The following is a 13311-nucleotide window of genomic DNA, read 5'->3' as shown; positions in this document are numbered from 1 at the left end:
CACACACACACACACACAATCTATTTGTTATGTCCAATGTTCAATGTACTCAAACATTAAACAACAGCACAAAGGATAAGATCAAGGAGTAAAATTAGAAGTAGTAGCTGCAGCATGTGAGAAGGGAATAATAAATGAGTGGATCATGGTTTTAATAATATATGATGTCGGTGTCTTTTTTTATGGTTGTTAAAAATATTTTCTTTGTTAGTATTGCTAATCCTCTTTCCATAGAATGCATGAGCAGATGGATTTTGCCTTAGCATATTATAGAAAGGGATAATAACGATACTTTGCCTTTAAGTGCAGAGAGTTTTGAAATTCTCTTATATCTACAGCAAGTTGTCATTTAATTATCTGCACTTTTCTTTAAACATACTCAAGCAATCAAACACAGCCTACCTAAGAGATAGTCAACAATACGAACTGAGTATTCCTAAAGGAGCATGAAAGCTTATTAACTTCCCATTCCTCAACAGGAGAGAAAGTTATGTCATTCATTTTGAGAATTAAATAAACTTAGGGATGATTACTGTTAAATAACTAGCAACTTTTAAAATCGCTTCTTGCAAACTTCCTTGCTTATCTTGAAATAGAGGGCCAATTAAATTTTCATGGCTACTGTACACATAATGATTGTATATTGTTGTAGAAAAGTATATTTTAGGATCAAGATGGCAGAGTAGGAAGACCCTGAACTCACCTCCTCCCACACGCACACCAAAATAACAACTACTTAGAAAGTAACTATCAGGGCTTCTCTGGTGGCGCAGTGGTTAAGAATCCGCCTGCCAATGCAGGAGACACGGGTTCGAGCCCTGGTCCAGGAAGATCCCACATGCTGTCGAGCAACTAAGCCCGTGCGCCACAACTACTGAGCCTGTGCTCTAGAGCCCACGAGCCACAACTACTGAAGCCTGTGTGCCTAGAGCCCGTGCTCTGCAACAAGAGAAGCCACCGCAATGAGGAGCCTGTGCACCACAACGAAGAGTAGCCCCCGCTTGCCGCAACTAGAGAAAGCCCGCACACAGCAACGAAGACCCAATGCAGCTAAAAATAAATAAATAAATAAATTTATTTTAAAAAAGAAAAGAAAGTAACTATCTATGAGAACAACCTGAAGATAAGAAAAGATTTTCCACAACTAAAATATAAAGAAAAAGCCACAACAAGACAGGTAGGAGGGACAGAGATGGAGTCTAGTCAGGAACCCCAGCGCAGGATCAGTGACCCACAAACATGAGGGAAATCATAGCAACAGAGGTCCTCCATGAGGGGCATGGTGTCCAAGCCACACATAGGGCTCCCAGCCCAGGGATCCTGCACAGGGAAAATGAGGCCCCAGAAGTCAAGCTTTGAAAACCAGCGGGGCATATGTTTGGAAGAGCCAGAGGGCTATAGAAAACAGAAACTCCACTCTTAAAGGGTGTGCAGAAAATCTCACATACTCCAAGTCCCAGTGCAGAGGCAGTAGTTTGAAAGGCACCTGAGTCAGACTCACTTAATGCCCGTGGAGAGCCTCCCAGAGAGACAGGAGGCAGCTGAGACGCCCCTGGGTAATGAGACACTGGTGGTGGCCATTTTTGGAATCTCCTTCTACTGAGCTGACACCAGCACTGGCAAGTGCCATTCTGGAATCCTCTCTCTAGCCTATTAGTGCCAGGATCCGACAACACCCACCAGTGGGCCCACAACAGCCATGCACCACCAGGTCACATAGCCAGCCAGGTTGGGGGTCAGCCCCACCTGCCAGCCCACCCACAGTAGTGGGCCCTGCCATAACAAAAGGGCACATGCAGCCCACACAGGGGACACCCCTGGAGCATCTAGCTCTGATGGTCAGAGGGGAGTGTGCTGCTGGCCCCAGAGGACATCTCCTATGGAAGACCACTTCAAAAAGACTGGGAGATGTAATGGAACTACCTAATACACAGAAATAAACACAGAGAATTAGGGAAAATGAAGAGACAAAGAAATCTGTTCCAAATGAAAGAAAAAGACAAAACCTCAGGAAAAGAACTAAATGAAACAGAGATAAGCAATCTACCCAATAAAGAATTCAAGATAATGATCATAAAGATGTTCACCAATCTTGGGAGAATGGATGAACAAAGTGAGAGCTTCAACAAAGAGTTAGAAAATTTAAAAAGAAATCAGAGCTGGAGAATAAAACAACTGAAGTAAAAAATACACTAGAGGGTATCAACCGTAGATTAGATGATACAGAAGAAAGGATTAGTTATCTGGAAGACAGAGTAGTGGAAATCAACCAAACTGAACAGGAAAAAAAAAAAACGTTTTTAATAAAGGTAATTAAGGGACATCTGAGACAACATCAAGCATAGAAACATTCACATTATAGGGTCCCAGAGGAAGAAAAGAGAGAAGAAGGACCAGAGAAGTTTTAGAAGAAATAACACCCAGAAACTTTCCTAACCTGGGGAAGAAAACAGACATCCAGGTCCAGGAAGCACAGAGTCCCAAACAAGATGAACCCAAAGAGGTCCACACCAAGACACATTATAATTAAAATGGGAAAATTAAAGATTAAAGTGAGAATCTTAAAAGTAGCAAGAGAAGAGCAACTAGAAGGGAACTCCCATAAGACTATCAGCTGACTTTTCAGCAGAAACTTTGCAGGTCAGAAGGAAGTGCATGACGTATTCAACGTAATGAAAGGAAAAAAACCTACAACCAAGGGACTTCCTTGGCGGTCCAGTGGTTAAGACTTTGCTTTCCAATGCAGGGGGTGCAGGTTCGATCCCTGGTTGGGGAGCTAAGATCCCACATGCCTCACAGCCAAAAAACCAAAACATAAAACAGAAGCAATATTGTAACAAATTCGATAAAGACTTTAAAAATGGTCCACATCAAAAAATCTTAAAACAAAACAAAAACCCTACAACCAAGAATACTCTACCCAGCAAGGTTATCATTCAGATTTGAAGGACAGGTAGAGTTTGGCAGAGACGCAAAAGCTAAGAGTTCAGCACCACTACACTGGCCTTATAAGAAATGTTAAAGGGACTTCTAAGAAGAAAAGAAAAAGCCACAACTAGAAATAAGAGAATTACAAAAGGAAAAAATCTCACTGGTAAAGGTAAACATATAGAAAAGGTAGTGGATCAACCACTTATAAAGCTAGTAGGAGGGGCTTCCCTGATGGCGCAGTGGTTGAGAGTCTGCCTGCCAATGCGGGGGACGCGGGTTCGGGTCCTGGTCTGGGAGGATCCCACATGCCGTGGAGCGGCTGGGCCCGTGAGCCACAGCTGCTGGGCCTGCGCGTCTGGAGCCTGTGCTCTGCAACAAGAGAGGCCCGCGCACTGTGATGAAGAGTGGCTCCCGCTCGCCGCAACTGGAGAAAGCCCTCGCACAGAGACGAAGACCCAACACAGCCATGAACAGATAAATAAATAATAAATAAAATTTTAAAAAAATTAAAAAAAAAAAAAAGCTAGTAGGAAAGTTACAAGACAAAAGTAGTAAAATCACCTGTATCTACAATAAGTATTTAAGGGATACAAAAAATAAAAAGATACAAAACATGATGTCAAAAACATAAAATGTGGTGGAGGGACTAAAAACATAGAGTTATTAGAATGTGTTCAAGCTTAAGAGATCATCAAATTAAAATAGATACCTATATATAATAAATAATTATACATGAACCTCATAGAACCACAAACCAAAAACCTATAACCCATACACACAAAAAAAGAGAAAAAAAATCCAAATATAACATTAAAGACAATCATCATATCAGAAGGGAAGAGAACAAGAAAAGAAGAAAGAACAGAGAAGAACTACAAATATAACCAGAAAACAATTAACAAAATGGCAATAAGTACATTCCTATCAATAATTACTTTAAATGTAAATGGACTAAATGCTCCAGTCAAAAGACATACAGTAGCTGAATAGATTAAAAAAAAAAAAAAAGACCCATATATATGCTGCCTACAAAAGACTCCTTACAAATCTAAAGACACTCACAGATTAAAAGTGAGGTGATGGAAAAAGAAATTCCGTGCAAATAGAAACAAATTGAAAGCTGAGTTAGCAGTAATTATATCAGACAAAACAGACTTTAAAACAAAGATTGTAACGAGAGACAAAGAAGGACATTACAAAATGCTAAAGGGATCAACCCAACAAAGATATAACATTTGTAAATATATATGCACTCAACATAGGAGCACATCAATATATAAAGCAAATATTAACAAACATAAAGGGAGAAATTGACAGTAATACAATAACAGTAAAGGACTTTAACACTCCACTTATGTCAATGGACTGATCATCCAAACAGAAACTCAATAAGGAAACATCGACCTTAAATGACACATTAGACCAGATGGATTGATATATACAGAACATCTCATCCCAAAATAACACAATATACATTATCTTCAAGTGTACATGGAACATTCTCCAAGACAGATCACAAGCTAGGCCACAAGAAAAAGTCTCAGTAAATTTAAGAAAATTGAAACCATATCAAGCATCTTTTCTGACCATATGAGTATGAGACTAGAAATTAACTACAAGAAAAAAACTAGAAAAAACATAAACATATGGAGTCTAAACAATATGCTACCAAACAACCAATGGGTCATTGAAGAAATCAAAGAGGAAATTTAAAAATACCCTGAGAAAAATGAAAATGGAAATCTATGGCAATACAGGCCTACCTCAGTAAACAAGAAAAATGTCAAATAGACAACCTGAACTTACACATAAAGGAAGTAGAAAAAGAAGAACAGAGCCCAAAGTTAGCAGAAGGAAATAATAAAGAGCAGAGCAGTAATTAAAACAAACAAACAAACAAAAAAAGAGACCAAGGAAAAAAAAAGACCAATGAAAAATGAACTGAGTTTTTTGACAAGATAAACAAAATTGATAAACCTCTAGCTAGACTCATCAAGAAAAAAAGAGAGAACCAAATAAATAAAATCAGAAACGAAAGAGGATAAGTTACAACCAACACCACAGAAATACACAGGATCATAAGAGATTACCACAAATAATTATACAACAACAAATTGGATAGCATAGAAAAAAATGGATAAATTTCTAGAAACATACCATCTTTAAGAATGAATCAGGAAGAAATAGAAAATCTGAACAGACCAACTACTAGTAATGCAATTGAATCAGTAATCAAAAAACTCCCAACAAACAAAAGTCCAGGACTAGACAGCTTCACAGGTGAATTCCACCAAACATTTAAAGAAGAGTTAACATCTATCATTCTCAAAGTATTTCAAAAAATTGAAGAGGAAGGAATACTTCGAAACTCAGTCTAAAAGGTCAGCATCACCATGATACCAAAACTAGACAAGGACACCACACACACACAAAAAAATTTACGGGTCAATATCATTGATGAACATGGATGCAAAAATCAAAATATACAATGCATTAAAAAGGATCATACACTATGATCAAGTGGGATTTATCCTAAGGATGCAAACATGGCTCAATACCTGCAAATCAATCAATGTGATAAACCATGTTATATGGTCAATTATTAATGTACAACAAAGAAGGCAAGAATATACAATGGGGAAAAGACAGCCTCTGCAATAAATGGTGTTGGAAAAATCAGACTACATGCAAAAGAATCAAACTGGACTACCTTCTCACACCATATACAAAAATAAACTCAAAATGGATTAAGTACTTCAATGTATGATCTGAAACCATATAACTTCTAGAACAAAACATAGGCAGTATGCCCTTTGACATTGGTCTTAGCAATATATTTTTGGATCTCTCTCCTCAGGCAAGAGAAACAAAACCAAAAATAAACAAATGAGACCTAATCAAACTAAAAAGCTTCTGCACAGTGAAGAAAACCATCAACAAAGCAAACAGGTAGCCTACTGAATGGGAGAAGATATTTGCAAATGACATATTCGAATAGGGTTTAATATCCAAAATATACAAAGAACTCATACAGCTCAATATCATAAAAACAAACAATTCAATTTAAAAATTGGCAGAGGACCTGAATAGACATTTTTTCAAAGAATACATAGAAATGGCCATCAGACACCTGAAAACAGGCTCAACATCACTCATCACCAGGGAAATGCAAATCAAAACCACAGTGAGATGTATCTCACACCTGTCAGAATGGCTATCATCCAAAAGGCAAGAAATAACAACTGTCTGCGAGGATGTAGAGAAAGAGGAACCTGGTGCACTGTTGGTGGGATTAATTGGTGCAGCTGCTATGGAAAACAGTATGGAGGTTACTCAAAAAATTAAAAACAGAACTACTATAAGGTCCAGCAATTTCACTTCTGGGTATTTACCCCAAGAAAATAAAAACACTAATTCAAAAAGATATATGCACTCCTATGTTCACTGCAGCATTATTTACAATAGCCAGGATATGGAAGCAACTTAAGTGTCCTTTGTAGATGAATGGATGAAGAAGATGTGGTATATACATATACAGCGGAATGTTTATTTTTCATTAAAAAAATAAAATCTTGCCATTTGTGACAACTTAGATGGATCCAGAGGGTATTATGCTAAGTGAAATAAGTCAGAGAAAGACAAACCCATATGATTGCACTTATATCTAGAATCTAAAAAACAAACAAAACAAAATGAAATCAGACTCATAGATACAGAGAACAAAGAGGTGGTTATCAGAGGAGGAGGGCTGAGGGGATGAGTAAAATAGGTGAAGGGAATTAGGAGGTACAAACCTCCAGTTATAAGATAAATAAGTCATGGGATGTAATATACAGCATAAGGAATATGGTTAATAATACTGTAATATCTTTGTATGGTTACTAGACATAACATGGTGATCACTTCACAGTGTATTTAAATGTCAAACCAATATATTGTACACCTAAAACTAAAATTATATAGTACATCAACTATATTTCAATTAAAAAATGAAAATAAAAAAATTCTGAAGAAAAGTTTATTTTATAAGATACATTTAAAAAATCTCCAGATTTAGGGAATTCAATTCTTTGGGCGCTAAAATGATGATACAAGATCTTGGAACAGATGCATTCCTTTGCCATTCTAGAGCCAATCCTAAATGTCATGTACATCCCATCAGTTTCTGCCATTTGCTTATTAAGAAATTTATTACCTTTTACAATATATCACTTACAATGATTTTACTAAAAGAGAATGGAAGACGAATGAGATTCGTCATGAACCAATCAGAGCAGAAAAAGCAGACTTACCATCTCTTCGATTTAGCCTTGCAAATCCAGGACCATGGCTGCTAGAGAGCTCGGATGAACTGCTGAATGATGCCTGAGACAAGGCAGACACCAGAGGGTCATCACAATCGTCTGCCAAAAGGAAAAATTCCACATTCAGGTTAGTAATGTGCTGACAGCTTACTTGGATTCAACAGATAAAACAAATAAACAAAACAAAACAAAACAATAAATCTAGGATCTCTAACAATATGCCCACTGCTTATATACAGTGTAAGTTCAATAAGAGAAAAAGAATTTAAAGACAAGAGCATATGGAAATGGAGAAGGAAAACTTCGTAGAAATTGCAAAATAGTATCTTGAGGTAGAAACGGTTTACTTAAACAAGAAACAAAAATACCTAATCAGTATTCCTAATTTACATAAATAAATGTATATTAGGAAAGAATTATAAACTTAACTAGATTAAAACTAAGAACTTAGGGTTGCCAAAAGACATGTGATGTAAAGAGAAACATCACAACATGGAGAAAGTACTCCCCAAACAGTTTACAATTAGTACTGCAAATTAAGGAAAACAAAAAAAAAAAATAAGGAGAAACAAAAACTCCTTTTAAATCAGTTAGAAAACACACTAGAAAAAATGACATAAGGCTAGACCAGAGATTTCACAGCACAGAACTGCTATTAAATGATGATCAAACTCAAAGTGTAAATTAACACTACAATTAGATACTATTTTATAAACAGTAGGCCAGCAAGATTTAATAAGTCTGACAACACCAGATGGTCCAGATAATGTGGGCCAAGAGAAACTCCAACATCCTGCTAGTGGGAGTGTAAAGGCGAGCACCTACTTTTAAAAAACAATTTGTCATCAGCTTGCATATTTGAACTTCTGTACCCCATGGTCCATTGATATGTATTTCCCCCTGGGCAGAGCTTCCCTATGATGAACTGCTGGTCTCAAGAAGCTTTCCCTTTTGGGTGTTATACAAATACTAGTATTTATTGTGTGCCATCAGAAAAAAAGTTGAGAAACATTAACCTAGAGCAACTCTTGTATTTGTGCACAGGGAGATGTGTGCAATTTCTAGCAACAATGTTCATGATAGAAAAAATTGATTAACAATCCAAACATTTACTGATCAAAGAAGAGATCAATAAATCATAGTACTTTTCACAATGAAATAACATACAGCAGGAAAAAGAACTACACCAACACACATCAAAAAATAAATAAAATAAAATAAAAAGGTTGGATCTTAGAAATAAAATATTTAATGAAAAAAGTTATAGAAGACCATATAATATATGCTGATAGTTTTGAGAATCTTAAAAACAAGCAAAGCTAAGTAATACATTATTTAGGGACACATGTGACTAGGACAAAAAACTATTTAAAAAAACAAAGAAATGAAAAGCTTAGAATTCAGGATAGTGGTTACTTCTAAAGGAAGGCAGTGTGTGTGTGTGTGTGTGTGTGTGTGTGTGTGTGTGTGTGTGTATACATACACATACCTGTATGTGTATATGAATAGGTATGTAAGGATATATATGAAAGTATATACATGTCTTATCTATCCTATTATGTATATCACATATCCAATAAAAAGTAAGGCACAAAGAGTGAGGAAAAGTATAAGAACAGTCTCATGTTGACCATCATATCTATACATGCTTATTTTATTCAGCTAATTCTTCATTTCATGCAGTCTTCAGATTTTCCTTTTATACAATTATTAAGTTGTTGCCATTTTTGCTCTAATCAGAAAATACTTCTCTTATATTTAGGATTTAACATATGTTGGTAATTAAAAATCATGCAGGATTATTGTCCCAATTTTTAAATTAACAATAAACATTTTAAATAAATCTAGGAATTATCTAGATTCATCTGAAATTTTATGAAGCCTATGCCTCTTGAACATAGGTTTTTATAAAATAGTCACTATCAATTTTACTGCTTAAATATTCAAACTACAATATTTTTCTGCAGTCCTGCCATTTGAAATATGTACTTTTTCTTAAAGTTAAATAAAGGTTTAAAGTATAAGTGGTAAGTAAAAATTTACCAACTTAACATTTGATTGCCTTTCAAAAGAATTTGCTAAAGGTAGCATTTTATTTTTTAAGACTGTCTCATTTTCATTTAAAGTCCCCTTTTGCTTCTTTCACACCTTAAACTCTTTAGCTCAGCAGTCCCCAAACTTTTTGGCACCAGGGACCAGTTTCATGGAAGACAATTTTTCCACAGATGTGGGGGGATGGTTTCAGGTTGATTCAAGTGCATTACATTTACTGTGCACTTTATTTCTATTATTATTACATTGTAATGTAAAATGAAATAATTATACAACTCACCATAATGCTGACAGGAGGTGGAGCTCAGGCGGTAATGCGAGCGATGGGGAGCGGCTGTAAATACAGATGAAGCTACGCTCGTTTGCCCGCAGCTCACCTCCTGCTGTGCAGCCTGGTTCCTAACAGACCACAGACTGCTACCAGCCTGTGGCCTGGGGGTCGGGGACCCCTGCTTTAGCTAGCTCTTAAGAAAGACTTGATAACTGGCCCACAGTTCCTGCATGTCTACTGACTGGCTTAAGTACTGACACTCAATCTAGTTGTAATTCAAGTGTTAAGAAGTGTAGACATAAAAAGACATAACAATCCATGAAGTGTTGAAGGAAATTCTGATTACACCCAATCACAAGCAACAACCAAAATGCTTTAGTATGCTGTGGAAGCTATGATGTGTGTGTTAGCGTGCACAAATGAGCACATTATCTATATTGGGGGGGGTGTGCATTTGTGGGTGTGTGTCTACCAAAACTATAATCATTTTTGAATCATTATGAGTATTCAGGTATAAGTGTGACCCAACAAGGCTGTTTAACTGCAATTCACAATCAATTATGCAGATTCAAATCAATGTTTCAGATGTAAAATGCCTCTCTAGTGCAATCACTCTAGAGGGCATATATTTATTGCACATTTGTTTTTGCCACTATAAACTGAGACTCAATACTGTTTTACTTTTAGCGTAAAAAGAATGGGATTAATCTAAGAGAAGTGGTGCTTATTCCATTTGTGAGAAGAGGGACATGTGATACGGGAAAGAGATCGGCAGGGGACAGAGGTCAGGGGAGGACAGATGGGGACTTCTGGTGTTTGGTAAAGTTCTAGCTGTAGGTCTGAGTGCTGGTTACATGAGTGTATACACTTCCCCCCAATCTGTGGTATGTTTATTCAGCAGCAGAATATTCTAAAGTTATTCTTACATAGAACTAATAATAGTGAACACACATTCAGTGAGCATTCTCTGCTAAGAACTCACAGCCATTCAACACGTAGTTACCAATCTTTACCACTCCTCTTTGAGGTACTGATATTATTTTACAGATGAGGTAAAATTGAGTCACAGAGTTTGGTTAATTTGCTCATCTCATTGTGATGGGACCATGATGTTTATGAAGTGAGTTGGAGTCCAGAATCTAGTAAGAACACCATGACTATAATCACTATTTCTTTAGGTCTGGAGCACAGGAATTTCATCAGACACCATAATGACATGAATAAAATACCTCTCAAGAAGGTACATGCTCCAATGCCAGGTTTGCCAGGCTATTTGTTTATTACCAATTTGATCTGCAATAGTCTTAACACCAGGGGAGGGGGATCTCAGCAATAATGAGTCTGGAGTGAGTAAAACGGATATTTCCCTCTAGGCATTAATGAAATTGTATTCTGGATTAAGAATCAGTCTCCTGGGACTTCCCTCATGGCACAGTGGTTAAGAATCCGCCTGCCAATGCAGGGGACACGGGTTCGAGCCCTGGTCTGGGAAGGTCCCACATGCCACGGAGCAACTAAGCCCGCGAGCCACAACTACTGAAGCCCGTGCGCCTAGAGCCCATGCTCCCAAGAAGAGAAGCCACCGCAATGAGAAGCCCGCGCACTGTAATGAAGAGTAGAGCCCCCCACTTCCCCGCTCACCACAACTAGAGAAAGCCCATGCGCAGCAACAAAGACTCAATGCAGCCAAAAATTAATTAATTAATTAATTAAAAAAAAAAAAGAATCAGTCTCCTGTGAATTTCATTCCAGAAAACCAGTTTTCTCTGACTGTACCAGTTAAAGCAGTAAAATGCAGGTTCTGGCCTTGCAAAGCTGAGAACCATAACCGGGGGTAATTTCCCTCCCCCTCCCAGGGAACATTTAGCAATATCTGGAGACACTTTGGTCATCACAACTTGGGGGTACTCCTGGAATCCAGTGGGTGGAGGCCAGGGATGCTGCTAAACACCTTACAGTGCCCAGGGTGGCACCCCACAAGCAAAAATCATCCAGGCCCAAATGTCGACAGTGCAGCCATTGAGAAACCCTACCCTACACTCTGGTAAAAGCAGCCCAATCAACTAGCTTTCTGCTGGACTAATCCCCCAGCTAGAACACTCAACTTCCTCTCAAATTTCTGTGATTGTTAGTTCTACTTTACGGCTTTTCAGAGTGCATATAATCGTCATTCAGAGTGTATAAATATACAGGCATTTAAGGCAGGAGCTTTTCAAAGCTGAAATAATATATTATTTCAGCTCAAAACATAATTGTATTTTTTAATTAAATACAATACTGGTCCTTCACCAAGGGACCAGTATATATGTACATATATACTATATTATATGTATATACTACACATATACTATATGTATATACTATACATATATTTATATAATAGTATAATGTATTATATACATACTATATGTATATGTACAGTATTTGTACTTATATATGTATAATGTGTATAATCATATATATGTATATGTATAACAGTATAGTTATACAATATACAGTTATACTATACTGTGTTATACATGTTATACATATATTACATATACAATTATACATATAAATAGGTAATCATATATACAATTAAAATACATATTAATTATATATACAATTATACTACATATGTGTACAGGCATGTGCATGTGTTATAACATACATATATTACAACATACATATGTATAGTGTATATATATATATATATATATATACACACAAGCTGACCCTTGTATAAATGCTAAATTGGCCATCATATCATAAGTTTAACTGATGGCATATACTTATATAGTAACCTTATATAAATATGTCTGAACATATTTCTATATACATATTATATGCATTAATAACAATACGTATGATTTTATACATACATATAAATATATTTCACATAATATGAATAATACATATAATACGAATACATTTCTTTTTTTTTTTTGGCCACATGGGGCTAGTTTATTGCAGTTAAATACCTCTCTCTCTATTATTTTTGTTTTTTGGTCCACTTTTCCATAAAGAAAATGAGAACACACTCACACACCCAAAGGGGAGGAGGGTCCAGAAACAAGAGGTGGGGTGGGACATGGCCTCCCCTGCTTAGGTCCAGGCCCCGGGGATGGCCCCCCAAAGGCTCCCCTCCTTCCCAAAAGCACCCTGTCTCAGTACCTCTAGGGTCCAAGGAAGCAGTGGGATATGGCAGAGCCTCTGTCCTTCTCCCTCTTGTCTCCAGACGAGACCACTACAAGTGCTGGGGCTCAGTGGGGGCCGGGAGAAGGAAGACAGGCAGACGAGGGCACGGTGGTATATGTAATTTACATATTCACGTATGTAAATATATAGCGTGCAAGTACTGACACCTCTGCACCCACCCCTGCAAGTCTCCAGAGGACTGCCCACCACAGAAGCTGCTGAACAGGGAGAACCTGGGCCAGCTGTGGAGTGGGAACGTTGGGCCTGGACCCTGGACGGCTGCTGCCCCCTTGCCGCACCCTAAACAGATGAGCAGCTCAGGCTGTGTGGCCCGGCCCTCACCTCACCTCACCTCGCCTCACCTCACCTTCAGTTCCCGCCCGGCGCTGTAGCCTGCTCATCTCTCTCCTGCTTTCCTGCACATCAGTGGCACATGCGTGCCGCTGGCTCTGGTTCTGTTCAGCTCTCGCTTTGCGTCGGCGTGGAGGTCCTAGCTCCCAGCTTCCCTCGCGCTGCCTCTTGACCCTAAGCAGGAAGGTTCCTAAATTGCAGGGGCCAGGTGGAAATCCTCTGCTG

The 13311-nt window shown here is 37.8% G+C and overlaps 1 protein-coding gene across 2 annotated transcripts in view; it reads right to left on the bottom strand.

Moving 5' to 3' along the window:
• The window catches only part of CNTNAP4 (contactin associated protein family member 4), a 257943-nt gene that overhangs the window by 212877 nt on the left and 31755 nt on the right, over window positions 1-13311 (bottom strand). For both annotated transcript variants that reach the window (XM_036835023.1, XM_036835024.1), the window contains exon 2: window positions 7224-7334. In XM_036835023.1, the coding sequence (XP_036690918.1) occupies window positions 7224-7334 (111 nt within the window). The remainder of the gene's footprint in view (window positions 1-7223; window positions 7335-13311) is intronic.

The sequence above is a fragment of the Balaenoptera musculus genome, chromosome 19, assembly GCF_009873245.2.
Source record: "Balaenoptera musculus isolate JJ_BM4_2016_0621 chromosome 19, mBalMus1.pri.v3, whole genome shotgun sequence".
Classification (NCBI taxonomy): domain Eukaryota; kingdom Metazoa; phylum Chordata; class Mammalia; order Artiodactyla; family Balaenopteridae; genus Balaenoptera; species Balaenoptera musculus.
This window is presented reverse-complemented; position numbering and strand designations above follow the sequence as displayed.